Source organism: Brettanomyces nanus, chromosome 1, assembly GCF_011074865.1.
Source record: "Brettanomyces nanus chromosome 1, complete sequence".
Taxonomy (NCBI): Eukaryota; Fungi; Ascomycota; class Pichiomycetes; order Pichiales; family Pichiaceae; genus Brettanomyces; species Brettanomyces nanus.
The window spans coordinates 1592186-1617320 of record NC_052374.1 but is presented as its reverse complement, the minus strand read 5'-3'; the positions used below and the strand labels follow the sequence as shown (position 1 = coordinate 1617320).

The 25135-nt window shown below is 40.1% G+C and overlaps 11 protein-coding genes across 11 annotated transcripts; 7 read left to right on the top strand and 4 right to left on the bottom strand.

Annotated features, from left to right (window-relative positions):
• Positions 1-224: 224 nt before the first annotated feature.
• On the top strand, positions 225-2203 carry FOA43_000743 (uncharacterized protein; the record flags this gene model as incomplete). The annotated part of the gene is made up of 2 exons (XM_038921070.1): positions 225-508; positions 1027-2203. 2 exons carry the CDS (start codon positions 225-227, stop codon positions 2201-2203), a joined length of 1461 nt encoding a protein of 486 aa, XP_038776998.1.
• Positions 2204-3677: 1474 nt separating this feature from the next.
• On the top strand, positions 3678-4243 carry FOA43_000742 (uncharacterized protein; the record flags this gene model as incomplete). Its single annotated transcript, XM_038921069.1, has 2 exons — positions 3678-3681; positions 3702-4243. 2 exons carry the CDS (start codon positions 3678-3680, stop codon positions 4241-4243), a joined length of 546 nt encoding a protein of 181 aa, XP_038776997.1.
• Positions 4244-5500: 1257 nt separating this feature from the next.
• FOA43_000741 (uncharacterized protein) lies at positions 5501-6535 on the bottom strand (the record flags this gene model as incomplete). Its single annotated transcript, XM_038921068.1, has 1 exon — positions 5501-6535. One exon carries the CDS (start codon positions 6533-6535, stop codon positions 5501-5503), a length of 1035 nt encoding a protein of 344 aa, XP_038776996.1.
• A 252-nt stretch (positions 6536-6787) lies between these two features.
• On the top strand, positions 6788-7258 carry FOA43_000740 (uncharacterized protein; the record flags this gene model as incomplete). The annotated part of the gene is made up of 1 exon (XM_038921067.1): positions 6788-7258. One exon carries the CDS (start codon positions 6788-6790, stop codon positions 7256-7258), a length of 471 nt encoding a protein of 156 aa, XP_038776995.1.
• Positions 7259-8266: 1008 nt separating this feature from the next.
• Positions 8267-9211, top strand: MEU1 (S-methyl-5-thioadenosine phosphorylase; the record flags this gene model as incomplete). Its single annotated transcript, XM_038921066.1, has 1 exon — positions 8267-9211. The coding sequence occupies one exon, from the start codon at positions 8267-8269 to the stop codon at positions 9209-9211; it is 945 nt and encodes a 314-aa protein (XP_038776994.1).
• A 621-nt stretch (positions 9212-9832) lies between these two features.
• FOA43_000738 (uncharacterized protein) lies at positions 9833-10806 on the top strand (the record flags this gene model as incomplete). Its single annotated transcript, XM_038921065.1, has 2 exons — positions 9833-9838; positions 9919-10806. 2 exons carry the CDS (start codon positions 9833-9835, stop codon positions 10804-10806), a joined length of 894 nt encoding a protein of 297 aa, XP_038776993.1.
• Positions 10807-10990: 184 nt separating this feature from the next.
• Positions 10991-11671, bottom strand: FOA43_000737 (uncharacterized protein; the record flags this gene model as incomplete). The annotated part of the gene is made up of 1 exon (XM_038921064.1): positions 10991-11671. The coding sequence occupies one exon, from the start codon at positions 11669-11671 to the stop codon at positions 10991-10993; it is 681 nt and encodes a 226-aa protein (XP_038776992.1).
• Positions 11672-12305: 634 nt separating this feature from the next.
• Positions 12306-12932, top strand: FOA43_000736 (uncharacterized protein; the record flags this gene model as incomplete). Its single annotated transcript, XM_038921063.1, has 1 exon — positions 12306-12932. One exon carries the CDS (start codon positions 12306-12308, stop codon positions 12930-12932), a length of 627 nt encoding a protein of 208 aa, XP_038776991.1.
• A 60-nt stretch (positions 12933-12992) lies between these two features.
• Positions 12993-15707, bottom strand: MCM2 (MCM DNA helicase complex subunit; the record flags this gene model as incomplete). The annotated part of the gene is made up of 1 exon (XM_038921062.1): positions 12993-15707. One exon carries the CDS (start codon positions 15705-15707, stop codon positions 12993-12995), a length of 2715 nt encoding a protein of 904 aa, XP_038776990.1.
• Positions 15708-16110: 403 nt separating this feature from the next.
• FOA43_000734 (uncharacterized protein) lies at positions 16111-19836 on the top strand (the record flags this gene model as incomplete). Its single annotated transcript, XM_038921061.1, has 1 exon — positions 16111-19836. One exon carries the CDS (start codon positions 16111-16113, stop codon positions 19834-19836), a length of 3726 nt encoding a protein of 1241 aa, XP_038776989.1.
• Positions 19837-19998: 162 nt separating this feature from the next.
• Positions 19999-25056, bottom strand: FOA43_000733 (uncharacterized protein; the record flags this gene model as incomplete). The annotated part of the gene is made up of 1 exon (XM_038921060.1): positions 19999-25056. One exon carries the CDS (start codon positions 25054-25056, stop codon positions 19999-20001), a length of 5058 nt encoding a protein of 1685 aa, XP_038776988.1.
• Between the last annotated feature and the right edge of the window lie 79 nt (positions 25057-25135).

Genomic DNA, 25135 nt, shown 5'->3' with positions numbered 1-25135 from the left:
GAGTGAGGCTTACTTACCGCCGTTGAAGACGATTCATTTATCTTGATCGATTGACAACTACTTCTCTTTTTGAGGTAAATAAAGTTAAGGGTGTTTTTTTAATATTTTTTGAGAAGTTAATAAGTTGGTACATATATCCTGCTGAGATTTTCATCAGTTATACATTCTTTCATTACTTTCTTTGCTTCCAAATCGCGTTAATCACTTTTTTCCCATATATCCCAATGTATCGGCACCCAAATCTATCCACCTCATCATCTGGTTCTGCCAAACGACTTTCCACCAACAATCCATTTCGGAATGTGCTCCTTCAAGAGGAAGCCACGGTTTCCAAAGATGCACAGTTCAAGCAATGGATGGACAAGCGTATCAAGGAGGAATCTGAAAGTGACGGTGATAGCAACTCGTTCAGTGAGGGCGATGAAGCTTTAGATTTCACTGGTCTCTCACTTGAAAATGGCAAGAACAGAAAGCCCCGGTTAGTTACTCACAAATCTGATTCCACCATGTAAGTATAACAAACAATCCTCCCTGGAATTTTTTTTTTTCTCTCTTTTCACATCTATTCCCAAATTTTGGCTTTATGTTACAAGGCTCTGCAGGCTATGATAAGTTGAAGATTTCATCTAGATTCCACAGTATAGTGAACGGACTGACAAATACGCATCACCAGATTTGAGCTGACGGGGCGTTCGTTGTCAAGCCTTAGTATCGCTGAGCCCTCGATGTGGCGTATTTTTCGTGGCTTGTCTATGTGCTGCTAAAAATAAATAGTGGGGGATTTTTCAATTTGTACAAAGTTGGTGATTCCAGATCTGCATAGTCAAACATATCATGACATTGGACTTGTCAATCGGACGTTGAATAGATGTGAATTTTTGAACTTTCCTTTTTGCTTCTTGCCCCCTTTTACTAACATCTAACTTGTATCAGTTTGAGAAGAAAAACAAGCACCAATCCTTTCGTAGATATGACTAGCAGAAATAGTTCTCAAAAGACTAGCAGGAAAACGAGCACTGGGAGAAGGGTGCCACCGCGTTCTGATAGCATTACTCTGCTCCCAAATTATGAAAAAGATCTGCCACCCACATATGAAGAGGCCGTGGGTGATGAGCATGCTAATGATGAGTATCCAAGAGATATCAAAGAGTCGTTAGAATCTGATGGCAATCCGTTTCCAACGGCCTCTTTTCCGCGTCGTGCCAAGACTGTCAGGGTTTCCGGACATTCAAGAACACAATGGGATGGCCAACCCGAATTAGGATCTGGTAACCCTGGTCATTCAAATTTGGACCGTAAAAGAATGACAGCGACTGAAGAAACAGAAATTTTGTCTGACGGTAGGGTCAGGTCAAGAAGTGCTGGCCAAAGTTCTTTGCCCTCACATGACGAGCATCGTAAACACCATCCTCGCCATCACCATCATTCCCACAGAGATGATGAAGGACATAGATTACATAGACATCGTTCCTCAAGACGAAAATTTGTTATGGAGAAGCCAAAGAATTTGGATACCATTGATAAACTTGATGTGACGGGATTTTATGGTGGCGCCAAATTCCACCATGATGGTCCATTCGATGCATGTACTCCGCATCGTAATAAGGATATCAAGCAGGCACCTGTACTGGCGTTCCCACCAGATGGTCCCAACAATTCTATCAAAGGTGTGGGTCCTCTTCATTCGAAGGCGGACCAATATGATTTGGTGTTCGGACTTAGTGAAGAAGATCCTTTGTACAGTACTAAAATTTCCAGGGGTGCCAACACACCGCCTACACAGGACAGACAGGCCTCATCATCACAACAGCAATTACGCGCGCAGGTCTCTCCATCTGAACAGAGATCAAGCAGTCAACCCCCACGTCTGCAGTTCTACACAGGTAAAACGCCTTATGGTAACGGACTTGTGGTTAAAAAGGCTAGTCGCTCTACAGTTGGCTTAAACGACATTGCAAGTAATCCAAATGAGACGAGGTTTGATGTGAACACAAAATCTACACCTGTCCATGGTGATACTACTTTAGGTTTAGGTTCTAGTACGTTCCTTGATGGTGCTCCTGCATCTACTGTAACTCAGAAGAAAGCGATACGGAAGGAGCAGCAAAAATCTGAGTTGGGTAGAAAGAAGAGTCTTCTCGATTCAGGTGGTTTCTTGAAAAGGGTGAAAAGTATGAAAGTCAAAAAGAGCTCCAGGGATTAGGACAAGAAAGTGGATTGGGTGATGTTGAATTAAACTTATTTGTCAACTTTTCTAACCAAATCATGGTTAAATTCCTGCTTCTACCCCAATTACTTCTGACTTAGTGGTCGTTTTGCGATGCAGTTTTTTTGTTTGGTGCTTTCTTTTATAACCGGGTTGCTTTTTTCCTTGCTTTATTCTTCTTACAGTGTTCAAGTCCTTGCTTTGGCACTTTTTTTTTCGTTATTTTGTTTTTTGGTGAGGAAGGCCTCTCAGCAAGCAGCTACATTAGCTTACCGCCTCTCTTACTGTACTTTTATTACATTCTTTTCTTTTCTTTGCCTACATCAGTAAAGTCTTCTCATTCATTAATCTAGTTTATCTTATCTAGGGTATCATCAAATACAGTGAAGTTAAGTCTCTTGCCACAATCATAGGACAAGTAATTATCGTCGACGGCATGCAAAGTCCTTGATGAAAATCTCTTATCATTCAAGGTCTTCACGTATTTATACTTCAAAACTCTCTTTTTCGGAGGAGTCACGTACGATGGGATTAAAAGAACTCTTTTTCGGTTCGAATTGGCGTTAAATTTCATCATCCATGAAGACATTAGTTGGTCCTTAGGAAGTAGAACTTTATTCTCGTTGCCTCTACCGTTATATTCGTGTCTCTGGACAAAGCCCGGGTAGTCAATAATTGACAAATCCTCCAGTGGTCTCCTCAGTTTACCTTTCAACGTCTGTGGTACTCTATCAGTCAGAAGATTCTCCTTAGAGACTTCATGGAGTTTATGAGAAGATAAATTTCTGTTTTCTTTATCCTTCGATAAAACCTTACTTATGCAAAGAGTACTCTTAAATTCAGAGCGAAGAATTTGATTATAGTCTTGCGGATCTTCGTATATCTTGAACGGAAGAGATAAAGAACACGACGAAGGAGAGTTTGACAATGGCGGATTATTGTCGGATCGCACTCCCTGCTTCAACTTCTTGGTAGGCGAGCAACGTGTTTCAATAGCGGAATATTCTGGCAGTGACCTTTTAGAAGGCGAAATTTCTATTTCTCCATTCTCACTATCAGAAGGTTTGCATGCTTTTAAAAATGTATTTGATGACCTTTGTATATTGAAGTCTTTCACTCCCAACGGAGTTCTGTTTCCAATGATTTTATGAGGAGACACAGATCTAGATCTAGAAGATGATGATCGATGTAACATATTCAAGATAATAATAAGAGTAGTAGAATGAAGCCAACAAGAAGTGACGATATCAAGAGGTATTTATGTATGCATTTGGCGCGTTCGTGCATCACTTTTTTTTTCGCACCCCTGAGGCAACGCGCGCGAAACCGCGTCTACCAACTGCGGTACGTGCTTTTGGCATATTTAATGCAAGCTTTTTATAGGGGACCACCCCTTTTCCTTTTTTACTTTCGCTAATGGTGGATAGCAAAGACCAGGAGCAAAGCTTCGGTCGACGGACCTGGAATGAGAATGAGTATGCGAAAAAAGCCAAAGAAAGGTTTAAGAAGAGTATTCAAGAGAAGAATGGTGCTCAGGATAAGAAGCAGGTAAAGTCGCACGACTTCTTTAAGGATCGATCAAATAAGATCCAACAAATAGATGAATTTAATAAGGTTAGCCTGATTACTTCTTCGAATTCCAAGGAGGCAGGTTTTTATTGTGGGACATGCCGTCGAAAGTACAAGGATAACTTAAAGTTCTTGGAGCATTTAAACTCCAAAGAGCATCTAGTCAACTCTGGGTTTGATGAGGTGGAGGCTCAAAATTCGAATAAGTTCACTTTGGAAGATATCAAAAAGAGGTTGGAATATCTTAGGATGAAGGTTACTGAGACTGCAGATGATATAAGTGTGAATATAAAGGGGAATATCGAGTTAGGAAAGGAGGCAGATAGACAGAGAAGAGAGAAACGTAGATTGAAGAATCGAGAAAAGAGTGAGAAAAAGAAGATAAAGAAGCAGATTACTTATCACACCGGTGAAGATACCGACATGGTGAAACTAATGGGATTCTCCAATTTCCGATCGACCAAGTAGGTGATGCTGGGCTGTGGAGTAGGTGATGCTGGGCTGTGGAGTAGGTGATGCTGGGCTGTGGAGCCTAGTGAAATACATTGTGTGCGACAAACTTATAGTTGTATTTAAGAAATAAAGACTAAGTGGCTTTCTTTACTGCAGAGCAATAATTAATCGTAAGATAAGTATACCATTCCTGAAGTAAGGTCTGATTCTTTTAGATTCTTTCTATGTTCTGTGTTTAAACTGCTTTGTGAATAAAAATTATGAAAGCCTTTTAGCGCTTAAATTAGATTTGAATAGGTTTTCATGTGTAGTCTTCTTGTACCGATGACAATTCTTTCACCATATCTTTTCGCTTGGTCATTCAACAATCCAAAATATGCTATCTCGTCACTTTGTGATGTAAATAATAAGACCCAACTTACCACTGTCATTCTAGCTTTCCTCACTACAGATAGGTTCGAGGAGATTCAAGAATGGATACCTGAGATCAGAACATTTAGTGGAAACGTAATCCTTTCTATTGGTGGTGCGGCTGGTCATTACCCTTCAGATAAGCTTACTGTGGGGCAAGAGTCTAAAAGACTAATTCAACTACTCACAGAAGCCAATTTTAGTGGAATCGACTTAGATATTGAAGGTGAGACTCTAGAGAATAAAGCTAGAATCAACCGGTTGATTCAGATACTGAGAAATGTTTCAAAAAAATTCGGATCTCATTTTTACATATCACTTACCCTTCCAATAGAGTTTGATGAAGGGCTTGCTGACCTCGCCTTGGGTATTATCCGGAAATTCAAGCACTCGGGAATAGTTGTCAACGTCATCAATTGTATGACTATGGACTACTATACTCCATTACCTCTAAACTCATCTTGGGGGAAAGAAAACATCAGAATCATGAAGATGACCTTTGAATCCCTTAAAAATTTATATCCGGAAAAAAAAAGTTACCAGATTTGGAATATGCTCGGGATTTGTCCAATGATAGGACGTAATGATGACGGTTCAGTCTTTGGTATCGATGATTGGAAGAAAATACTTGAATTTTCCAAGAAACATAAACTTGGTCAAGTTAGCTTCTGGGCGCTCAACAGAGATCAAGTACAATCGAAAGGGTTAGTCCATAAACTTCTCAAAAATGACGTGAATAATTATTCATACTCTCAGAAAACAGACCTCGAATACATACAAACGGCAAGCTCAATACTTCAGCTTTGACTTTAACTATATACAATGAACAAATCAAAAAACTTACATATATACACGTAATTTCTAATGCTTTATGAGTTGTGATAACCTGTCGATAACGTCTTTGTCATTCTCACCGTACCTTCGAATGGGCTCTCCCATTTGTCTAAGTTTATACTGAGCTCTTCTGATCATAGAGGAGTTCTCACCTGGTTTCTCATCGAGAGAATCGGCAGGTGATATCTGCTCAAGCTTTTCGGGAACTATATCACGGGAAATCAACTTTGGCTCCATTTTTGGTATCTTATCAACACTTTGAACTTTATCGACAGTGCTGAAGTAATCAACTATATTATTGTCTTTCGGCTCTTTACCAGAGAACAACAATTTCGTCACGGTGGCAACCTTCTGCTCAAATTTTACAGCTTCCTCAATGGTGTTTGGGTAGTTCAACACCACATATCGAGAAATCTTGGAATTTTCTTCACGCAGTTTCAAAGCCCTGTCCTTAACTAGCTGTGTAAACACACCAGGAGCTAAAACATAGGTGAACTTATAATGACAAGCATCCAATTTATCATCTTCCTTATCTAGCGTATCATTTAATAACCGACCAAACTGCGAATTAGGGTCCTCCAATTGCTCCTTAATTAACTGATTAAGATCAATGACACCTACGCTTTCTTGGCCACCCAACTTCTTGACAAGCTGATCAGCACTGTTCGAAGAATTCGGTGGAAAGGGAAAGAGGTAGAATTCTTCACCCGAAGTAAACGAAAAGCGCTTCTTCTTGATATCAGCAATACGCTCCTGCCATTCTTCTGGTGAATAAGACTTGTTTTTATTCTTGAATGTAGTATTGTGCTTGTCCTCTTTGATACTATGCGCAATTTTCACAAATACAGCAGTACCAAAAAGAGCCACGATAATAAACCATCGAGCAAAGAATTTATTATTCATACCATCATCATTTTTGAATCCCGATGAATACATTCTTCTCACTATTCGAGGCTTCCTTTGAGTCATTGAATGCACACGAGCACATGATGTCCTTTTAATGGATACAAAAGGAACAGCTGTGCCTGAAGAAATGTATTTTCCAAAGAAATTTCTTAGCATAGTCAAGTCGAAGAAAAGTGTCGGATGATTGTAGTTATTGATAAGAAACAGGCTTGAAGCTACCAAGCATTACCTTCATGATACTGCAATTTTTCCGTATTGGTGTACGGAGGCATAGGGTGACTTTTTAGTCTCTTCATCATCTTTTCGTCCTAAGTAACTCAGTTGAGAAAACATAAATTTTTTTCTTGTTGTTTGATCTTGTCAGCTCTCAGACTGCAACTATAGACATCTGAACTAAACAGATTTGGCATGTCTTTGGTTAACTTGGCAAACTTATGTTGTCACTTACAAAACTGCACAATGGCCAGACTCCCATTGGCTAAGGTGCCGTATACAAGACTTCATCTACAGATAGCTTTGGGCCTTTACAAAGAGGGGTTCATTTCCTCAGTGCAAAGGGGTTCCATTAATGGCCCAGATATCACAGCAGTGGATGTCACTCCTGACAATATTTCGACAAGAAGACTATGGCTGGGATTAAAATACAGAAACAACAAGCCGGTGCTATCAAATCTTCATTTGATCTCTAAGCCAAACAGACGAGTCAAATTGACAAATGAGGAACTCAAGCATTTTGCTTCGGGAAATAGAATTAGGTTCATTCCGCCTGTTAAGCCGGACGAAGTTGTGTTTGTGAGGACCGATAAGAATGAAGTGCTGAACTTGTTTGAAGCTGTGAAGAAGTCACGCGAAGGAGAACTACTATGCAGAGCTTCATAATAGCTTGTATATGCCTGTATATAAATAAATATATTTAAGTTGATTTTGGTTCGAGGTAAATAGTTTTTTCTTTTCACTCTTTGAATGATGATAGTCAATAAAGTAGTGAAACCAAAGAAAAGACAACGAAGAACAGATATATCTACTCTTCTTGAGCCCCAATTCAATCAGAAAATTACTATAGACGGTAAAGTTTTTAAGTACTTGGAGAGAGACCATGCAATTAACTGCAAGTTGATGGGAAGTCATGGATTACGTATGACATCGAAACGTTGGAGAGAAATAAGGAATAAAAAGAAACCGGCTGCCGAGAAATATCGTATAGCTGCATTCGATCTCGATGATACACTCATAGAGACGAAATCGGGCATTACATTCAGCGGGAGTTCCTCTGATTGGAAATTTAGGTATGACACAATCAAAAAGAAATTGAGCAAACTCGAGGAAAAATCAACCACACCGTTAATGATCTCTATCTTCAGTAACCAGGGAGGTGTCACAAACAAAAAGGGATCAAAGAGTTTATCCAACTTGATTGAAAAATTAACCACTATTTTGGATGCATTACCTTCTGAGCTACCAATTGTAATTTACTGTGCAACTAAGCGCGCCAAAAATGACAACAGTATCAACACTTCAGTGGAACAACTACACTCATGGTTCAGAAAGCCTTCTACAGGAATGTTCGAACAACTACTTACTGATTTAGGCATTACCAAGGACCGAATTTCTTACAAAGAGAGCTTCTACTGTGGAGATGCCGCTGGAAGGAAGAAAGACTTCAGCGATTCAGATCTTAAATTTGCTCAAAACATAAATTTCCCTTTCTATACGCCAGAGGAGTATTTTCAATAATGAGAGCTAACAATTATTGAATTTTGGAGATCGGAGATTTCGAGATTTCCCAGATTTGTGCATCGATCCGATGCCTAAAGAAACCCATAATAATTTGAAAGTTGTTTATTTGTGCTTACAAACTCTTTTTATTATCAAATACAAGCAATCAACATGTCTGAACTTGCGCATGAATTTAGAGAACCCGTGACTCTGGCAATTATCGGTGGTACAGGCTTGTACAGACTTCAGGCATTAAAGCCGATTGCTAAGCTCAGCGTTTCCACCCCATGGGGCATGCCTTCATCCCAAATCACCATTGCCAGAACCAAAACTGGATTTCCAATAGCCTTTTTGACAAGGCATGGCCCTCACCACGATCTCCAGCCATCTGATATACCTTATAGGGCCAATATTGCTGCTCTCAAGAAGATCGGTGTTAAGGTTATCCTTGCTTTCAGCGCCGTTGGCTCATTGCAAGAGCACATTAAACCACGTGACTTTGTTATTCCAAACCAGATTATCGATCGTACTAAAGGTATTAGAAAATCCACCTTTTTTGAGAGAGGCTTTGTGGCTCATGCAGGCTTTGGTGAGCCATTTGACCCTAAACTTAACAAGATTATCGGTAACCACTGCTCTGACATCTTGGAAGGAGATGGTGTTAGATTACATACCAAGGAGACCGAGAAAAGAGATGTCACTTTAGTCTGCATGGAAGGTCCAGCATTTTCTACTAGAGCGGAGTCACAACTCTACAAATCTTGGGGAGGTGCTGTTATAAACATGTCCTGTATCCCAGAAGCCAAGTTGGCTAGAGAAGCAGAGATCGCTTACCAAATGATCTGCATGTCCACAGACTATGACGCCTGGAATGAGTCCGAAGAGCCTGTGACCGTGGAGCAAGTTGTTGGTAACTTACAGGCGAATAGTGATAACGCTCATAAAGTGGCCGAGAAACTTATCCAGATCTTGGAACCTAAAATTGCATCTGGTGAGGTCGGTAGCGATCTTTCCGGAAGCATGAAATTTTCTGTTAGTACAAAACCTCCTGCCAGAGATAGACGTGCCAATATTAGGATGCACTACTTATTCCCTAATTATTGGCCGTTGGAGTAGTTGAGTCTATTTGATTAATGTTCTTATTTACCTAAAATATCAATAATATTTGGAGCCCCTCATCGCGACGTAAATTTTTTGTTATTCTTTTAAACTTGTCTTGAGTGTTTTCGTCATCCTTTTAGTTACGACAAATGTCATATGAAACACCTTTGCATTCCTCTGCCAATAGTAACTCATTTTCCACTCCTGCTGATGACACTTTTCTTTGGGCTAAAAGAAATCCGCTTCATGAAGAAGAGAGAATGAAAACTGCCAATACAATAGAGCTAGGTTCTTCAAGAACTGATATTTCCGATATATTAGGGGCCACCAATTCCATTCGGCATAATTTGGGTGCAGGCCCTTATACTCCAATTAAATCTCTTGTGCCGTCTCCTTTCAAGTCAAATGCAAACTCCCTTAGACTAGGAGGCTCATCATTAGATTCTTCTACTCCTTTGGATGCAAACAGCCAGCCTTTAGTACTGTCTTCCCCATATAGAAACGAAAACCGGGCTTTGCATCACTCTTCTATCGTTAAACAAAAGGTGGAGAAGAAAGAGAAACTGGATTACGAGAACTCTGTGAGGAGTCTTCCGTCAAATGATCAAGAGAATCAAACTTTATTCTCTACAATTTATGAACGTTCGATATTTCACTCAAGACGGCCGGATACATCCATTCATCCTGCCAATAATGATGATAAAATAGACCGTTCGCCGGAGTGGAAGTTTCCAAGTGAGCGGACACATTCCATTCTATCATCGGACAAAATGGACAAGACTACTATGAATAATAGCGATATAGATACAGGCATTGACAGTCCCTATACGGAAATAGCTCTTAAGAGAATTATTAATAAGGATTATGAAGGAAGAAAATTACTTATTTGCATCCTTTTGCTTCTAACCTATCGTTTCATCATCGCTCTTTCTAATCTTGCTTACATTCGTCTTGAGCTTAACCATATAGAACTTGTTGTTCAATATAAAGACTGGATTTCCGTACTTCGGTATGTTCACTTAATTGTTTATGGTGTGATTTGCATCAACATTGCTGCAAGTATCATACGACTTCTAAAGCCTCAGGATAAGTGCTTAGATCTTCCTTTGAATAATAAGCAAAGAAAAATCATTGGACTTCCGCTAGTTCAAGGAAATCGTGGAGATGGTAGCCACAATTATCATGATGATTACGATGAAATTCAGGATCGAGACAATATCCCCATCGCAAGATCTCTAATTCACGAAAATCCAACGGTGTTGAGTCCAAGTAAAAGAGACGGAAACAATAATACAGATCCGATGGAAATCTCCAGATCATTTGCAAACATGAACCTATCCACAAATTCCCAGAGAAAAGTGACTACAAATAATGGGAACACCACGTCTCCCGAAAAAATTAAAGAACGACTCCTATCGTCCAGGAAACGGCTGCCACAACAACTCGTGGAAGGAGGATATCTGAGAAGTGGTAGTACTCCATTACGTTCTTCTCCTAACACTCCTGCGTTGAACACTTCGTTTAAAAGACCTTCAAACAAGTTCATCTATGACTTGAGCAATGACGACACTATTGTCAATACAACTGGAATAGACAGATCATTCTACTAAAGAACGTATATTAATTACACCATAATTCCTGGAATATAAAAATTAATCTTGCCAGAGAAAACACGGTAGACATAAAACAAACCAGGGAAACTGTAGTGGAAATTAGATACTGGGAAGGACTGCAATGAAGATAAAAGAAAGAAACAGAAATCTAGCGAGAGCAGATTGTATATGCATATGTGTTTCAATTAAGCTTGTTACGTTCGTTATAATTCTTTGAGTCCATACCAGCCATGATCTCAGCAGCATTGATCATCTGGACAACGTTCATAACTTGCTTAAATAACCAAACAGGAGCAGAGATGTAAACAAGAGCAACGCCCAATGGTATCTGGGTAAAAGGGAACAAGCCTAATTCAAAATGAGCAAAATAGAGAGCCATATAGAAGATCTCGTTGAGGGCACACACCATGAAGAGGACTACACGGTTGGAGTAGTATAGCCTCAAAAAGAAATTTGTATCTTTGGACACGCTCTTATGACTACTGGAACCACTGCTAATCATGGCATACATGTGCATGTAATGAGAAGAGAGATCCAATGAGATCAAAAACTGCCAAAAGATACACCACTTTGGATAGATAATGGCAAGAAAGACGATCAACGAACAAGTTGACGATCTATCAGTAACCATATCTAAGACTGCACCAAACTTAGTTGACTGACCATACTTTCTGGCGGCTGCACCATCGAAAGCGTCCAAAAGACACGACGTTGAGTACAATATAAGCATAGTGACCAAAGGATAATTCTCCATAGTTAGCCACGAAAGTACAAGTGTCGCAACACGTCCATAACCTATAAGATTAGGAATGAATGTAAATATTTCATTAGGTCTTAGCGGAACCTTCTTATCTTGAACCATGTTAGCAATAGGGACGTCTAGTGACTAAATGGAAGTGGTAAATAACTTCAGATCTCGGGCACACTTTTGTTTGAGTGTTTATTTTCAAAGTTGATTTCCCCCAAATTTTTTTTTCTGCCTTTGCATATCGCGACTATTTAAAAATATATCTCGGCGGAAGTTCCGTAGCTTTGTCATTGACGTACTTGCTCTTGATTGGCCGAAAAATGATATTAATTCATGAGTTTGGTGGGTAGGAATATTCTGCTTCAAGGAGTGAGTTATTAATTCCATTTCAGTTGACTCTCAGGATGACTGGGAAAGAAGCGGGGTTGTTTCGCTACTTGTACGTCGTCCTGTCTTGAGGTAAGAAGGGATGAAAAATAGAGTGTTGCAGCCTAGTAAGAGGAGCCGGGTGTGAACTACTTCGCTTGACCTAAATCAATTAGGGCATGCTCGCTACTTTTTGTAATGCAAACTGTAAGCTGCCTATTAATAGTTGACAATACCGGCAACAAATTCACTCTACTGGTTGCAACCCTGCCTACGCTGACGTAACCACAACTTATTTCTCTTTTCTGGCGCTCTTCTAATATCGCGAGAAACCAGGACAATTACTCACTACTGGCTTCGTCCTCTATAAGTTTTACAAACCATGGATACAGGAGGACAATCTAACGAAGATATAGATGCTCTTCTTCGTCTTCAGGACATCTATGCTATCAAATCTTTGAAATCCTTAAAGGAATCTAGAGATTATCACGAAAACGCTTTTCCCGAATCTGTGCTCTGCAAGAATACCGATGAAGGGTATCATCATCTGAAGGCACAGAAAAATATCTCAAACCTTCGTCCAGCAGGATATAAGGAAGATGTGGTGTTGAAAATGACACGATCGGACGATATACTGGTCAGAATTAGCTGTCCAGTATGTGAGTCCAGCGCTTTCCGACATATTGATGAGTTTATAACTCATCTCTGTGAGGATGAACAGCTTCCCATATTTACAACTCATGAAGAGGCCGAACTTATCCGTGAAACACCGGACTTGCTTGCCCTTGAATTTGGTACGATTCTTGACAGTAGCCAACAAAACACCTCAGCGAATTTGAAGATCCAGGAGCTGATCGAGAGTGGTCTCGATCCAAACTCTCAGCTTCACATTGATTATTCAAAAGATCCACACAACTCATCGTTTAAGTATTTAAGGAGGAGACTACGCAGTAGGCTTGACAATAACGAGCAATTCGATCAGCTAGTCCAGGAGGTCACGAAGATGTAAAGCATATTGTTACAAAACTACAGATCAAATAAAAACAAAGCCCATAAATAAAAAAAGCAGTCAATGCACCGAAATCTGCTGTCCATGTCCTCTCAGAGGAAGCGTATACTTCATGAAACTTCTCTGTAATTGCTTTCTGATACTCACCTTCTGGGTACCAACGAAACTGTCAATGACAACCTTAATGGCCCTGTCGAGATCTGTACTAGATACATACTCGTTCAATCTCATCTTAGCAAAAGCTTCGGCCATTCTCAATATACTTTCCAAATGCCTAACGGTGATAGGGAAGGAACCAGTAGTATTGGATTCCTTTCTTAGATCGACATACACCCTAGAAACCTTATCCATATCCATCTGGTTCAATTTGGGATGAACTCTGCTTCTAGCATAATGAATATATTTAATCAATAGTTCCTGAGGAATTGGTGAGATCTCACTTTCCTTTTGTTTCTTGATCCGTTCCTCCTTTCTTCTTCTAGCTGAAATAAGATCCTCCTCGTTCTTTTCTCCCAGATTCTCAGTCTCACCTTCTTCGGCTATATCCATTTCTTCATCACCATCATGTCCATCATCGTTCAAAGGATGAGATCTTATATGAGAATCAATAACGAAAGAAGCCAATCTTTCATCAGCCTCCGGGTTCACTAAATCTCTAACAACACAGACAATATCAAAACGAGATAAGATAGGCTCAGTCAAATTCACGTTTCTTTGCAAATCTAAAGTCGAATTGTATCTGCCACCAATAGGGTTAGCAGCTGCGATAATAGAGCACCTGGCCTGTAGAGTAGTAACAATACCAGCCTTAGAGATAGAAATGGTTTGCTGCTCCATAGCCTCGTGAATGGACGTTCTATCCTGGTCATTCATCTTATCGAACTCATCAATCAGGCAAACGCCCTTATCAGCCAAAACCAATGCACCACCTTCTAAGGTCCACTCTTGAGTCACTGGATCACGTCTCACAGAAGCTGTCAAACCAACGGCGGATGCTCCCTGACCTGTAGCAAATACAGCTCTGTGGGCAGTTTTCTCTACATATTTTAGAATCTGAGATTTGGCAGTACCCGGGTCACCTAATAGAAGAACATTGATATCACCCCTAATGGAATGCTTACCATTAACATCCTTAGGAACGCCACCAAATAATGCACATGCAACGGCTGTCTTGATATCCTTATGACCATAAATAGAAGGTGCCATGGAAGATATGATCTTATCAACGATACCCCTCTCCTTACTCAGCTTGATGATCTGCTTTTCCTCATCTTCTGTCCATTGGAAAGGAGACAAGCTACTACTTCCCAATGCAGATGCTGCATCGGTAGCACCCTTGGCGGCACCCTCACGTTTCTTGACAGAGTTAGCTTCAATAACAGTGGCAAACACTGGAAATCCATTTTTGGCATTTAATGTACCATCGTAAGAATTTTTGTAAATTCCAGTAACTTCAATCTCTTCACCCGGTTTGGCGGAATCAACCAAATCCCACAATAAAATGGCCTCTTTATGACGAGGAATTCTTCCAGGAGGAACACTACTCGGAGACTCCTGTAAAGTGATCCTCTGGTAGTTTCTGTAAACCGTTTTTTCCGAGTTCAACCGGAAAGGACCACGTGATTGACAGTTTGTGCAGTAAGAAACTCTGACCTCCTGGTTAGAATCCTGAAAGTAGGGACCCAAAACAGCTCCACATTTAAGACAATCAAACTTCACATACTTTAATTGAGGAAAGACACCTGTTCTTCTCGTAACAACACCAGTAATTCTTACCAACGAGTTCAAATGTGATTCTCTCAACTCTCTTAATTGATTGATAGAAGGGAAATCTGCAATTCTCACATGAATCTCTGAGTGAATCTGACCATAATCGGGATAATGTAATGCAGTAGCCTCCATAGCAACAACATCAAATATCTTCAACATCTCTTCGGGACAGGATGTCAAAAATAGGGCCAAAACGGCTTTGGATTGAAGAATATGCATGTACGAGACCTCCAAACTTTCGCTGTTCATCTCACCCAAGGTCTTGATTCTGCTACCATAAACAGAACGACCGTACTCATCCGTGTACTCCAATAAGAAAGACTTTAATTCTCGCGCAATGGATCTCGTGACATTGGGCATGGTGATCCACTCAAGAATAGATGATGCTTTCACTTCTGAGAGAGCATCAAGCGACAATTCTTCAGTCAAAGGATCTACATCATCGAAGTAACTTTCCGGATCCTCATCATATCTGTGTCTTCTTCTTCTTCTCTGTATTGGAAGTCCATATTCATCACGTGGACCGTCGTCTGCGCCTTCGCCTTCATCTAGATCTAGGTCACCTTCACCACCAGCCCTTTTCTTTCTAAGTTTGTCTCTGGCAGTCAACATTTCATCAACCCTTCTCCTTTCCGACTCCGGTAATGCTGCATATTTGTTATCATCAATATCATCAATATCGTATCGATCCTGAATTGGCTTTGACTTATAATCTTTGGTCATGTCATCACCTATTAAATCGACACCAGTTTGTTCTTCCAAACGTTCCTCTAAATCATCGATATCGTTAAAGTATTTTCTCTCCTCATTTTCCTCAGCGTCCTCATCAAAAGGGACTGCCGGTGAAGATGGCAACTCCTCGGGTCTTGGCGAAGAAGGAAGAGAAGATGGAGGAGCCGGGGAAGATTGAGGCTGTGAAGAAGAAGTGGCAAACACTTCTTCGTCTGACGAACCTTCATCATCGCTTTGAAGGGTTCTTTTTCTTGGACTTGGATTATCAGACATTGCAGTTGAAAAGAAGTTAACTCAAAGAACAAGTGTGTGCTTAATCCCAATAAAATAAGAATGTAAGGAACTTGAATTATACACAATTTTTTCCCTCCATCCTACGCGAAAAAAGATTTGAAAAATCAATTACTTTACCGCATTAGGAAAATTGACTATTATGGAACGCGTTTCATGCAAGCTATTTAACGCTTTCAATCACTTGAAAATCTTGCTTTGAATTCTGCTTGGCAGGGGAATAGAGGGCGAGGAGGAGAAAATACACCAAAGAAAAATATAAGAGATTTTGATAGAAGGCTTTTGTCGTTATTTACATTCCCGGAAGGGTCCAAATAAAAACAAATAATTATTAACAGAAATACATCATAGATTCAAATAATTATATTATATACGGTCTCTAAAGATGTCCAATTCAAACAATCCTTATTCAGGATTCTCGAAACGAACTTCAACCGACTATGATGAAGGAGAAACCAGAGGACCAGGAGAGGAACAAAATCGGGGACAAAGAGAGAGACAAGGTCAAGAGGGGTTTAAAGGACACTCTGCTGCTTTTCAAGGATACGACCCAGAATCGGGAAAATTGGGACGAAGAAGGTCGTTAATTCGAAGAGATAGATCTAGAGCCTGTTCTGGAAGTCAAAATTACCATTATAGAAGTTCACCTTTAGGTGTAGGTACTGGGATGACGCCGGGACTTCCTAACCCTACAGGGTATGCGGGACCTCACAGTGGGCCCGCCACATCCACTGGCGGATATAGGGGTTATTACGACCATCAGACTTTTCCCCTTACGTATCATGACGATATACCGCTGCAATCATTGCCACCTATGAAAGAATCTGATTTCGAGGGTAAAGGCACTTCTTTTACACAGCAAGTTTTGGATACAGGTGAAAATAACGGAATTAATATGGGATCATCACATAATGCTCTCCCCTTTGTAATTAATGACGATGATGATATGGAAAGTGCAATATCCGTGGATACCATACAACCGGAAGAGCCTGAAACCGTTCCATTAACTGGGAGAAACTATACGACAATGACATCTAGCAGACTCAGGAACTTAGAGAAGGACCCTAGAAATTTTCCTTTTTGGAAGGAGTATTGCTATCTGGTTACATTTTGGGCACCCTCACCGTTGCTTCAACTCTTTGGTTTGAAAACTGCTCAAAGACAGTATGCTTGGAGAGAAAAGATGGGACTCATTTCCATAATTTTAGTTCTAGGTGGCATAATAGCGTTTCTTACATTCGGATTTACTAGGTCTGTATGTACTGGTATGACAACAAGACTGCATGCCGATACTATATCCACTGGATATTTGGTTATCAACGGTCGTGTATATAATTTGGACTCTTCATCGCATCCTGCTGCGCCCGGTATCCAAGCAGGAACCAACGTGCTTTATTCCCCAGTGAATGCCGGTGGTAAAGACGCGAGTCTTCTTTTTCAGAATGTAAATGGAAACTGCAGAGGTCTTATTGTTCCTCGTGAGAACTGTACAATTCCCAACAAAGACGGAAACTTAGCATGGTATATGCCTTGCAAAGCAATTGATATAGATGGTTCAACGCATCCAAACTTTACATTTGACTATTACGATGGCTATGCATGCCACACTTCGGCCAAGGCCAGGAAAGCTTTTTACTCCTTGAAAGTTGAAGGCAATGTCTACTACAGCTGGGACGATATTGCTAACACCACCAGAAATTTGGTGGTCTTTAACGGAAATGTGCTAGATATGGATCTATTAGATTGGCTTGAGAAAGATGATCTTGAGTATCCAGCATTGTTTGACAGCATCAAAAACAATCCCAGCATGAAAGGCTATGACATTTCCAGGCTTCTTTCGGATGCAAGTCAACGTCAAGTCGCAAACTGCTTAGTAGAAATAGTGAAGATCGGTGTTATCGATACTTCTACTGTTGGCTGCATTGCTGCAAGTATAGTTCTTTACGTCTCTTTGGTGTTTGTGCTAGCTCTCGTCATCGTTCAATTTGTAGTTGCCTGCTACTTCAAATGGTTCGTAGCTCCAAATCAAGGGGTCAATAAATCTACATTGAAGGAAACGAACAGCAAAGCAGAAAAAATTGAAGAATGGACTGATAACCCTTCATCTCAATCAATGATGTCCAAAAGACGTGCAGACTACCACAACAGAGACGAATCATCGAATTCTCTTGCGGCTGCTCGCGCAAATGCTCACAGTGCAAACAATACCAAAAGGAAAGCACTCAGACTTTCTTGGGGTGGAGACATCTTGGATTTTATTGATAGAAAAGATCAGAAGGAGACACAACCGATATCTGACTACGTTCCAAAGTATCTCACAATGACCACTGAAGCTTATCTGGTCTCTCAGAAGAGCAGAGGACATGTAAGAGGGTTGTCTACACAATCGTTAGCTACTTTGGAGACATACGTGCAAGATCCATTCAAAAATCCAGTACCAGAGGGATCATCCGATATGGATATTCAAACATTGGATTCCTCTCTTGTTCATCCCAATGTGATGTCTCAGCCTCCAGTCGGCTGGGAACCTTTTGGTTACCCATTAATCTATACAATGTGTCTTGTTACATGCTATTCCGAGGATAAAGGAGGTATCAGAACCACAATCGATTCCATTGCCACCACAAACTATCCAAATTCTCACAAACTGATAATCATTATTTGTGATGGCCTAATTACTGGTGCTGGCAACCAGAAATCAACCCCTGATATCTGTCTTGATATGATGTCAGATTTAGTTTTACCAAAAGATCAGGTACAGCCTCATTCGTATGTATCTGTAGCTGAGGGTTCCAAAAGACATAATATGGCAAAAGTATACGCTGGATTTTACCAATATGACGATACCACTGTTCCTCCTGAAAATCAGCCCCAAATTCCTATAATGCTTATAGTGAAGTGTGGTACTCCAGCGGAGATTTCATCTGCCAAACCGGGAAACAGAGGTAAAAGGGATTCCCAAATAATATTAATGTCCTTTTTGCAAAGCATTACTTTCAATGAGAGGATGTCGGAGTTAGAGTTTGAAATGTTGAAGTCAATTTGGCAGGTTACGGGACTAATGGCCACCTTCTACGAAGCATTGCTCATGGTTGATGCAGATACATTGGTCTTCCCTGATTCGTTAACGCATTTGGTAGCAGAATTGGTGAGAGACCCCGAAGTAATGGGACTTTGTGGCGAAACCAAAATTGCCAACAAAACACAATCGTGGGTTACCGCTATTCAAGTGTTTGAATATTACATATCTCATCACCAAGCTAAGGCTTTCGAGTCTGTGTTTGGCAGTGTGACATGCCTACCCGGATGCTTCTGCATGTACAGAATTAAGGCACCGAAGGATATCAATGTTTGGGTACCAATTCTCGCCAATGCAGATATTGTTGCCAAATATTCAGACAATGTCTTGGACAGCTTACACAAAAAGAATTTGTTGCTTTTAGGTGAAGACAGATTTCTTTCTTCTTTGATGTTGCGAACATTTCCTAGGAGAAAGCAGATATTTGTACCAAAGGCTGTCTGCAAAACTATCGTTCCAGATAAATTCAATATTCTCTTATCGCAGCGTCGCCGATGGATTAACTCAACAGTCCATAATCTTATGGAGTTAGCAATGGTGAAAGATCTTTGTGGTACATTCTGCTTTTCTATGCAGTTTGTCATTATTGTCCAATTGATCGGTACACTTGTCCTACCTGCCTCGATTACCTTCACATTGTATATCATAATTGTGGCAATATTCTCGCCTGATAAGCCCATTATGTCATTGATTCTTATGGGTATAGTGTTCGGCTTACCAGCCATTCTTATTGTTGTGACTGTTTCAAATCCAATGTATGTGATTTGGATGTTTATATACCTTGCCTCTCTTCCAATATGGAACTTCATTCTGCCCTCGTATGCTTATTGGAAGTTTGATGATTTTAGTTGGGGCGATACCAGGAAGACTCAGGCTACGGATAGAACGAATCCTGAGACAAAAGGAGAATTTGATGGATCTCAAATTGTTCATATGACTTGGAGAGAATACGAGAGGAAGAGAATAAGATTAGAGAGATCCGGAATTCCCGTTGCTTATAATCCAGGCTACCACGATGGGAATAATAGATAGTTCAGCAAATTTCGGAGATTCTACTGACATGGGCCAGAGCATACAATAAATCAGATCCTGCTTGTTAATTACTTCGCTTTCAAATGAAAATGGTATCACTCATATATACACATGCCTTTCCTATAGAGTGAATATCAAAACATGTACTTATATATCTATTCGTTATTTAGCAGTTTCATACTTACCGAGTTCCCTAAACACCGAAACCAAACGGTCTTGCAATCCAATAACCTTAGAGGAAGCTCCAATCATTCCAACTAAAACTGGATAGAGTATAGAAAGTCTTGAATGAACAAATTGACTACTTTCGATGCTGTACTTATCTGATGCCTCAAGAACTTGAAGTAAACCTTCGAGTAAAATTTTAATTTCTGTTTGTTGAACTCTGGGAACCGGCTTTCCGTTGAGTAGCTGCTGGTCGGAAAGATATTTATCCAGAGAAAATGCGCATCGTGCTGTAAAATAGTCAAAGGAAACCGAGTATAAATTTCCGTCACCCGGTACTGACAATGCAATGAGATCCTTTAGACATAATTTGGCAATCTTTAAACGAGAAACAGGACGAGTTGGTAGCGTTGAACCAAAAGGTCGATTAACTCGGTTGGTGGTGATGCTCTTAGGTATGTTTTTAGAAGAGCCAGAAATCAGTAAGATTTCACAGTCAACCTCGTTTAGCTGATACAAGAATGACGATTCACATATTGTTTTGATGAAAGCATCTGCATCAAGACCATGAGCAGAATTCGATTCAGAACGAATGAGCGTAACAAGTTTCTCTTTGAGACCGTTGTAAACTTTACAGTCGAAGTCCTCTTCAGATGATTGATGTTGACCTGCGGCAATAAAACAAGTTTTGAAAACTTCAAGTATCTTGGGCCATATCTTTCTTTCCACGTCCTCCTTGATATCTGACCTTGCTCCGCTAAATATAACATAATCACAGACTTTGTAAGAAAGATTGCACAAAATTTCTACACTCTCCATCCAGATGTAGCCATTCTTAATTGCTATCCTCTCATCGCTCTTCAGTTGGCAAGGTTCAAGGAGAAGATCAAATATCTTCAAAATACTCCTATCATTCAAGTATGGCAATGGATCGGTAATATCATCCAACCGCTTCTTTAACAACCCAATCGCACGGTAACTAGCAGCTTTGAAAGATGGTATTCTTACACCCTTTGCACCTAGCTTACTTTCAATAAGATCCTTAGTGGAGAAAGGTAAGGTAACTATTGATGCCAACTGTTGAATCAATAGCGAATTGTACCGATAGTCTGAAAAGGACATCGGTTCCAAATCATCAAGAACCACGCATTGAATTTTGTTACATCTCTCATCATCCTTCCTGCTAGCAATTAGGACAGGAAATCTGATACAAGTATTTAGCTGCATCAGCATCCTTTCAAATTTAGGGATGGTTTGTACTGACTGAACCAATCTGAATAGTGCAGGAAAAGCAGAAGCAAATGAACACAAAGAATCCTCATAAAACGTGTCATCAGTCAGACTGTAAACAATCTTCACGTTGACCCAAAAATTATACAATCCCTCCACTACATCCACTGGCACAGATGATCTCAAATTACCAGACTCAAAGACATCTAACACAGAGTTGAAGTTTTCAAAAATACGGGTGTTAAGGGAGATCCAACTTGGGTCCAGTCCAGCTAACTTGGACATGTAATCAGTGTAGCCATTCCAAAACATAATTTGATGAGAGAGCTCATCTTCTTTATCGGAAAACTGGCAGAGATACTGCGTGAAAAGTTTGGTTAATCCATTGGCGACGTCTGTTAAAGTTTTGATCCATTCTTTCTGGACTGTTCTGGAGGAAACGTGAACAGAGGTAGCAGGTAGGATTTGTAATATTACCGGTTCAAGAACAATTTTGTAAATGAGAAGCCATGACGGATTTTCATCAGCGTAGGAATCGACAACATTGAAAAAAGTAATTATGGAGCCATTTCTTACCTGTGCCCGCTGATCTCCAGTAGTATTTCCCAACTTGAGAAGTAGGTAGAGCCACAAGCATCTGTAGTAATCCAAATGATTGGACTCTATTTCAGAAAAGCCGGTAGTGACCGCTTCGACAAGTTTCTCCTCGGATGAGATCGAGCTCTCGATAAGAGTTGAAGATCTTGATTCATCAGGCTGGTGAGAATCTAATTTTTCCTTCAAATAATCGCTAATCAACCAAAAATAGCTAGAAGCATTGAATGAAATATTCAACTCATACTGCTGGCAAACAAAGTTATACAAAGTATCTATGATAGCCTGAATCTGTTTACTAGGAATACTTTGCAAAATTTCATCCAAGATAACTTTCAAGGTTTCAAATGATGACCTAAGAAGAGAAATGATCATCGCCTTGGTAGTGCTTTCTTGAATCATATCAGAATTGGCTCGATTGATGATTTCAAAAGGAAAATTAAGCATTGATGTCACCACAACCCATTCGTCTCGGATCTTATTACCAAATCTATCAATAATGATTTTCAAAGTGTTCAACACCTGAAGTACCATTTGGATCTCTTGATTCATCACAAGAAGTTCACTTGGAATTGGAAGATTGGAGATTTTGGTCAGATAGCTGTTCAAAGCAGTTAAAACTTCCATCTCTGTAACTGAACGCACTTTCTTTAACTCATCTTCCGTGTCAGCACTTTCATCGCCAAAGCCAGCAACCGCAACAGCCTTCACTATCGTATCGAAATTTCTTGAAAGAAGTGGCCTAGTTTCGTCATCAATGCTTCTATCACAAGAAAGCCTGGTGTAAAAGGAATTGACCAGTTTCCAACAATCTGTTCTTTTGATTAAAAATTTCAAAGGATTCACCTCGCATATGTCTGAAAGTCTGTTCATGTAAAACTGTTTATTATAGATGCAAGGCATCATCACACCATCTGCACAAACAGGCATACGTCCAAACTGATTATCAGATTCGGCTGACACATATAATATAGAATCAGAAAGATGAATCAATGACTTACAGATGTTCATAAATACGTCAGGAGGTTGACCATCAAGCCCAGTCATAAATTTCTCTAAGGATGCCGAAATTAACGAAAGATCGTTGTTATCTAGAAAGGGTGAAATTGGTGGAACATCTTTAACACTGAATCCCGATGGGCCATCGATGTAATAGCTAACCCATTGAAGAGTAATCATAACAGTATTCCAACTATCCTCTAATATTTCACCTAGGGATATAGACAAATTTATCAAAGCACGGAAGCAGATAGTTTGTCTTGAATTGATGTTGCGAGAGTACATCTTCTCAATACTGCCGATGCTATGACGATTAACAGTATCTGTTGATGGTCTTGAACTATTATGAGACATATTTGATACGGCCTGTCCAATAGCAGAGCTGATAGTACCAGCAATACTCTCTCCAAACGACACGACCTTATTTTGATAGCCCAACTTTCCTGTGAGATTTATAGTCAAACCTGCAAATACTTTAAGAATGCTATCTTTGGCATTTTCAACAGAGAGAATTCCAGAGGCACGGCAAAGCTTCTGAAGGGATCTGGCCATTTGAGAGAATGTCTCATCATCCAAGGTGGAATGTAATATAATTTCAATAGTCGATTGCAATGTCATCCAATTATTTTCAGTGAAGGAATAAATAGACGCATATGCAGCGTGAATGTCCTTACTTGATTCTCCTTTGAGTAGTTCATCACTTAGGAAAGGGATACCGCTATCAGAAGAGTAAGAATGAAGTGCGTTATGACTCTTTGCAATCTCGATAGATCTTCGATAAATGCCATCACAAATATGAGTGATAGATTGGCATATTAGGCTAATATCGTAGGTAGATGAAACTTCTGGAGGATCCGGCTTGTCTATTGAATCCATATATTTTTGTTTGGCTGTAGATTTTTGCAGTGAGAAAATGGTAGGATCTTGGTTTGTGAGCTGTGATACTGTGGACGGCGTTGACAATGCTGAACCCTGTGTAATAGATAGAGATGTATATTGAGCACCTGAAGAATTATCATTCTGATTGTGACCATTTCTTTGAGAAGGTGGAGGCTGGACTATATCACCAGTGTTCAACTTGCTTCGGCTGTCATTCATAATCTCAAGACATGCAACTAGAAAGTCGCTGAGAACGGTCCGCCTCTCCTCCTCCTTATTGTTATCATACTCATTGAACATCTTCTCAGCCAATCTGAAATCCTTAGTTAGTGAAGAGTATATCTCTAAGCAAAATATTTTCTTCCAGACAGGAGTTTGGGACTCTTTGGAGATCAAGTGCGTAAGAAGGGATAAGGTAACCTCAGACTCGATCTTCGTAATATCCAATACTTTAGAAATCATCAAGTAGGCCACTCTGGAAACTCTGACCATCAAAGTAAAATCGTTGCACGAAGAAATGAACCGAAGCAAGATAGGAGCAACTCGAACCCTCAATAGATAGGCTAATTCGACATGGCTTAGCAACACCTGCTGGTTGTTCTGTATAATACTTTCAAGCATTTCAAAACCATCATCTTCAGTCATGTAATTTGTTTTCAAAAATGAAGGCTTGTGATGCTCAATAAGAGTACATAGATCGTTGAATACTCTTCGAGCGTCGTAGGCACATAGATATACCTTAACAGTTTTGTCGTCATCAATAGCCACAGTATAACGTGGAGAGGAGTCAATATCATCTTCACGGATCTGTACACTTTCCCTGCTCACCTTCTCAAACACCGTATTCATTAACTGTGAGAAGGTGGCTTGAGCGGTATTGATGATGGATGGAGTCTTCGTCGAGTTTTGAAGTAATGTGCACACATATAAGAGATTGGAAAGAGATTTGTCATTGATTTCCATAGCATAGATTTCAAACAATGAGGGTAAAATCTGGAGTATCTTAAGTTGGATGTCAGTGGAAGAATGAGTAGCGTCCTGGAGAGCACTGATGACCTCGTCGAGCTTTACATAGGGAAGCGCATGAGATAAGACTAGTCGGCTCAATGCACTCAGAGACACAGTAATCAACTTCGAATTCTTAGACTGGCAGGACAATATAAAAGGATCAATAAACTCTGGATGAGTCTGAATCGAAGTAACCACACCTTCTTGGTCAATAGAAGAATGAATGGGGAACGATTTGAGGATGCTGAGGGATTTGTCAGATGCAGCACGAATGGCTGCATATTTTCTTTTAGAATCGGTCGAAAGGATAGTTAAATCACTAGTTAATTGTTTAACGAGACTCATATTTGCAAGCTTGGCAACAGAGCAGATCTAATGACACCTAACTTAGCAGCTAATTCTACTGGAATTATACAGATATCCA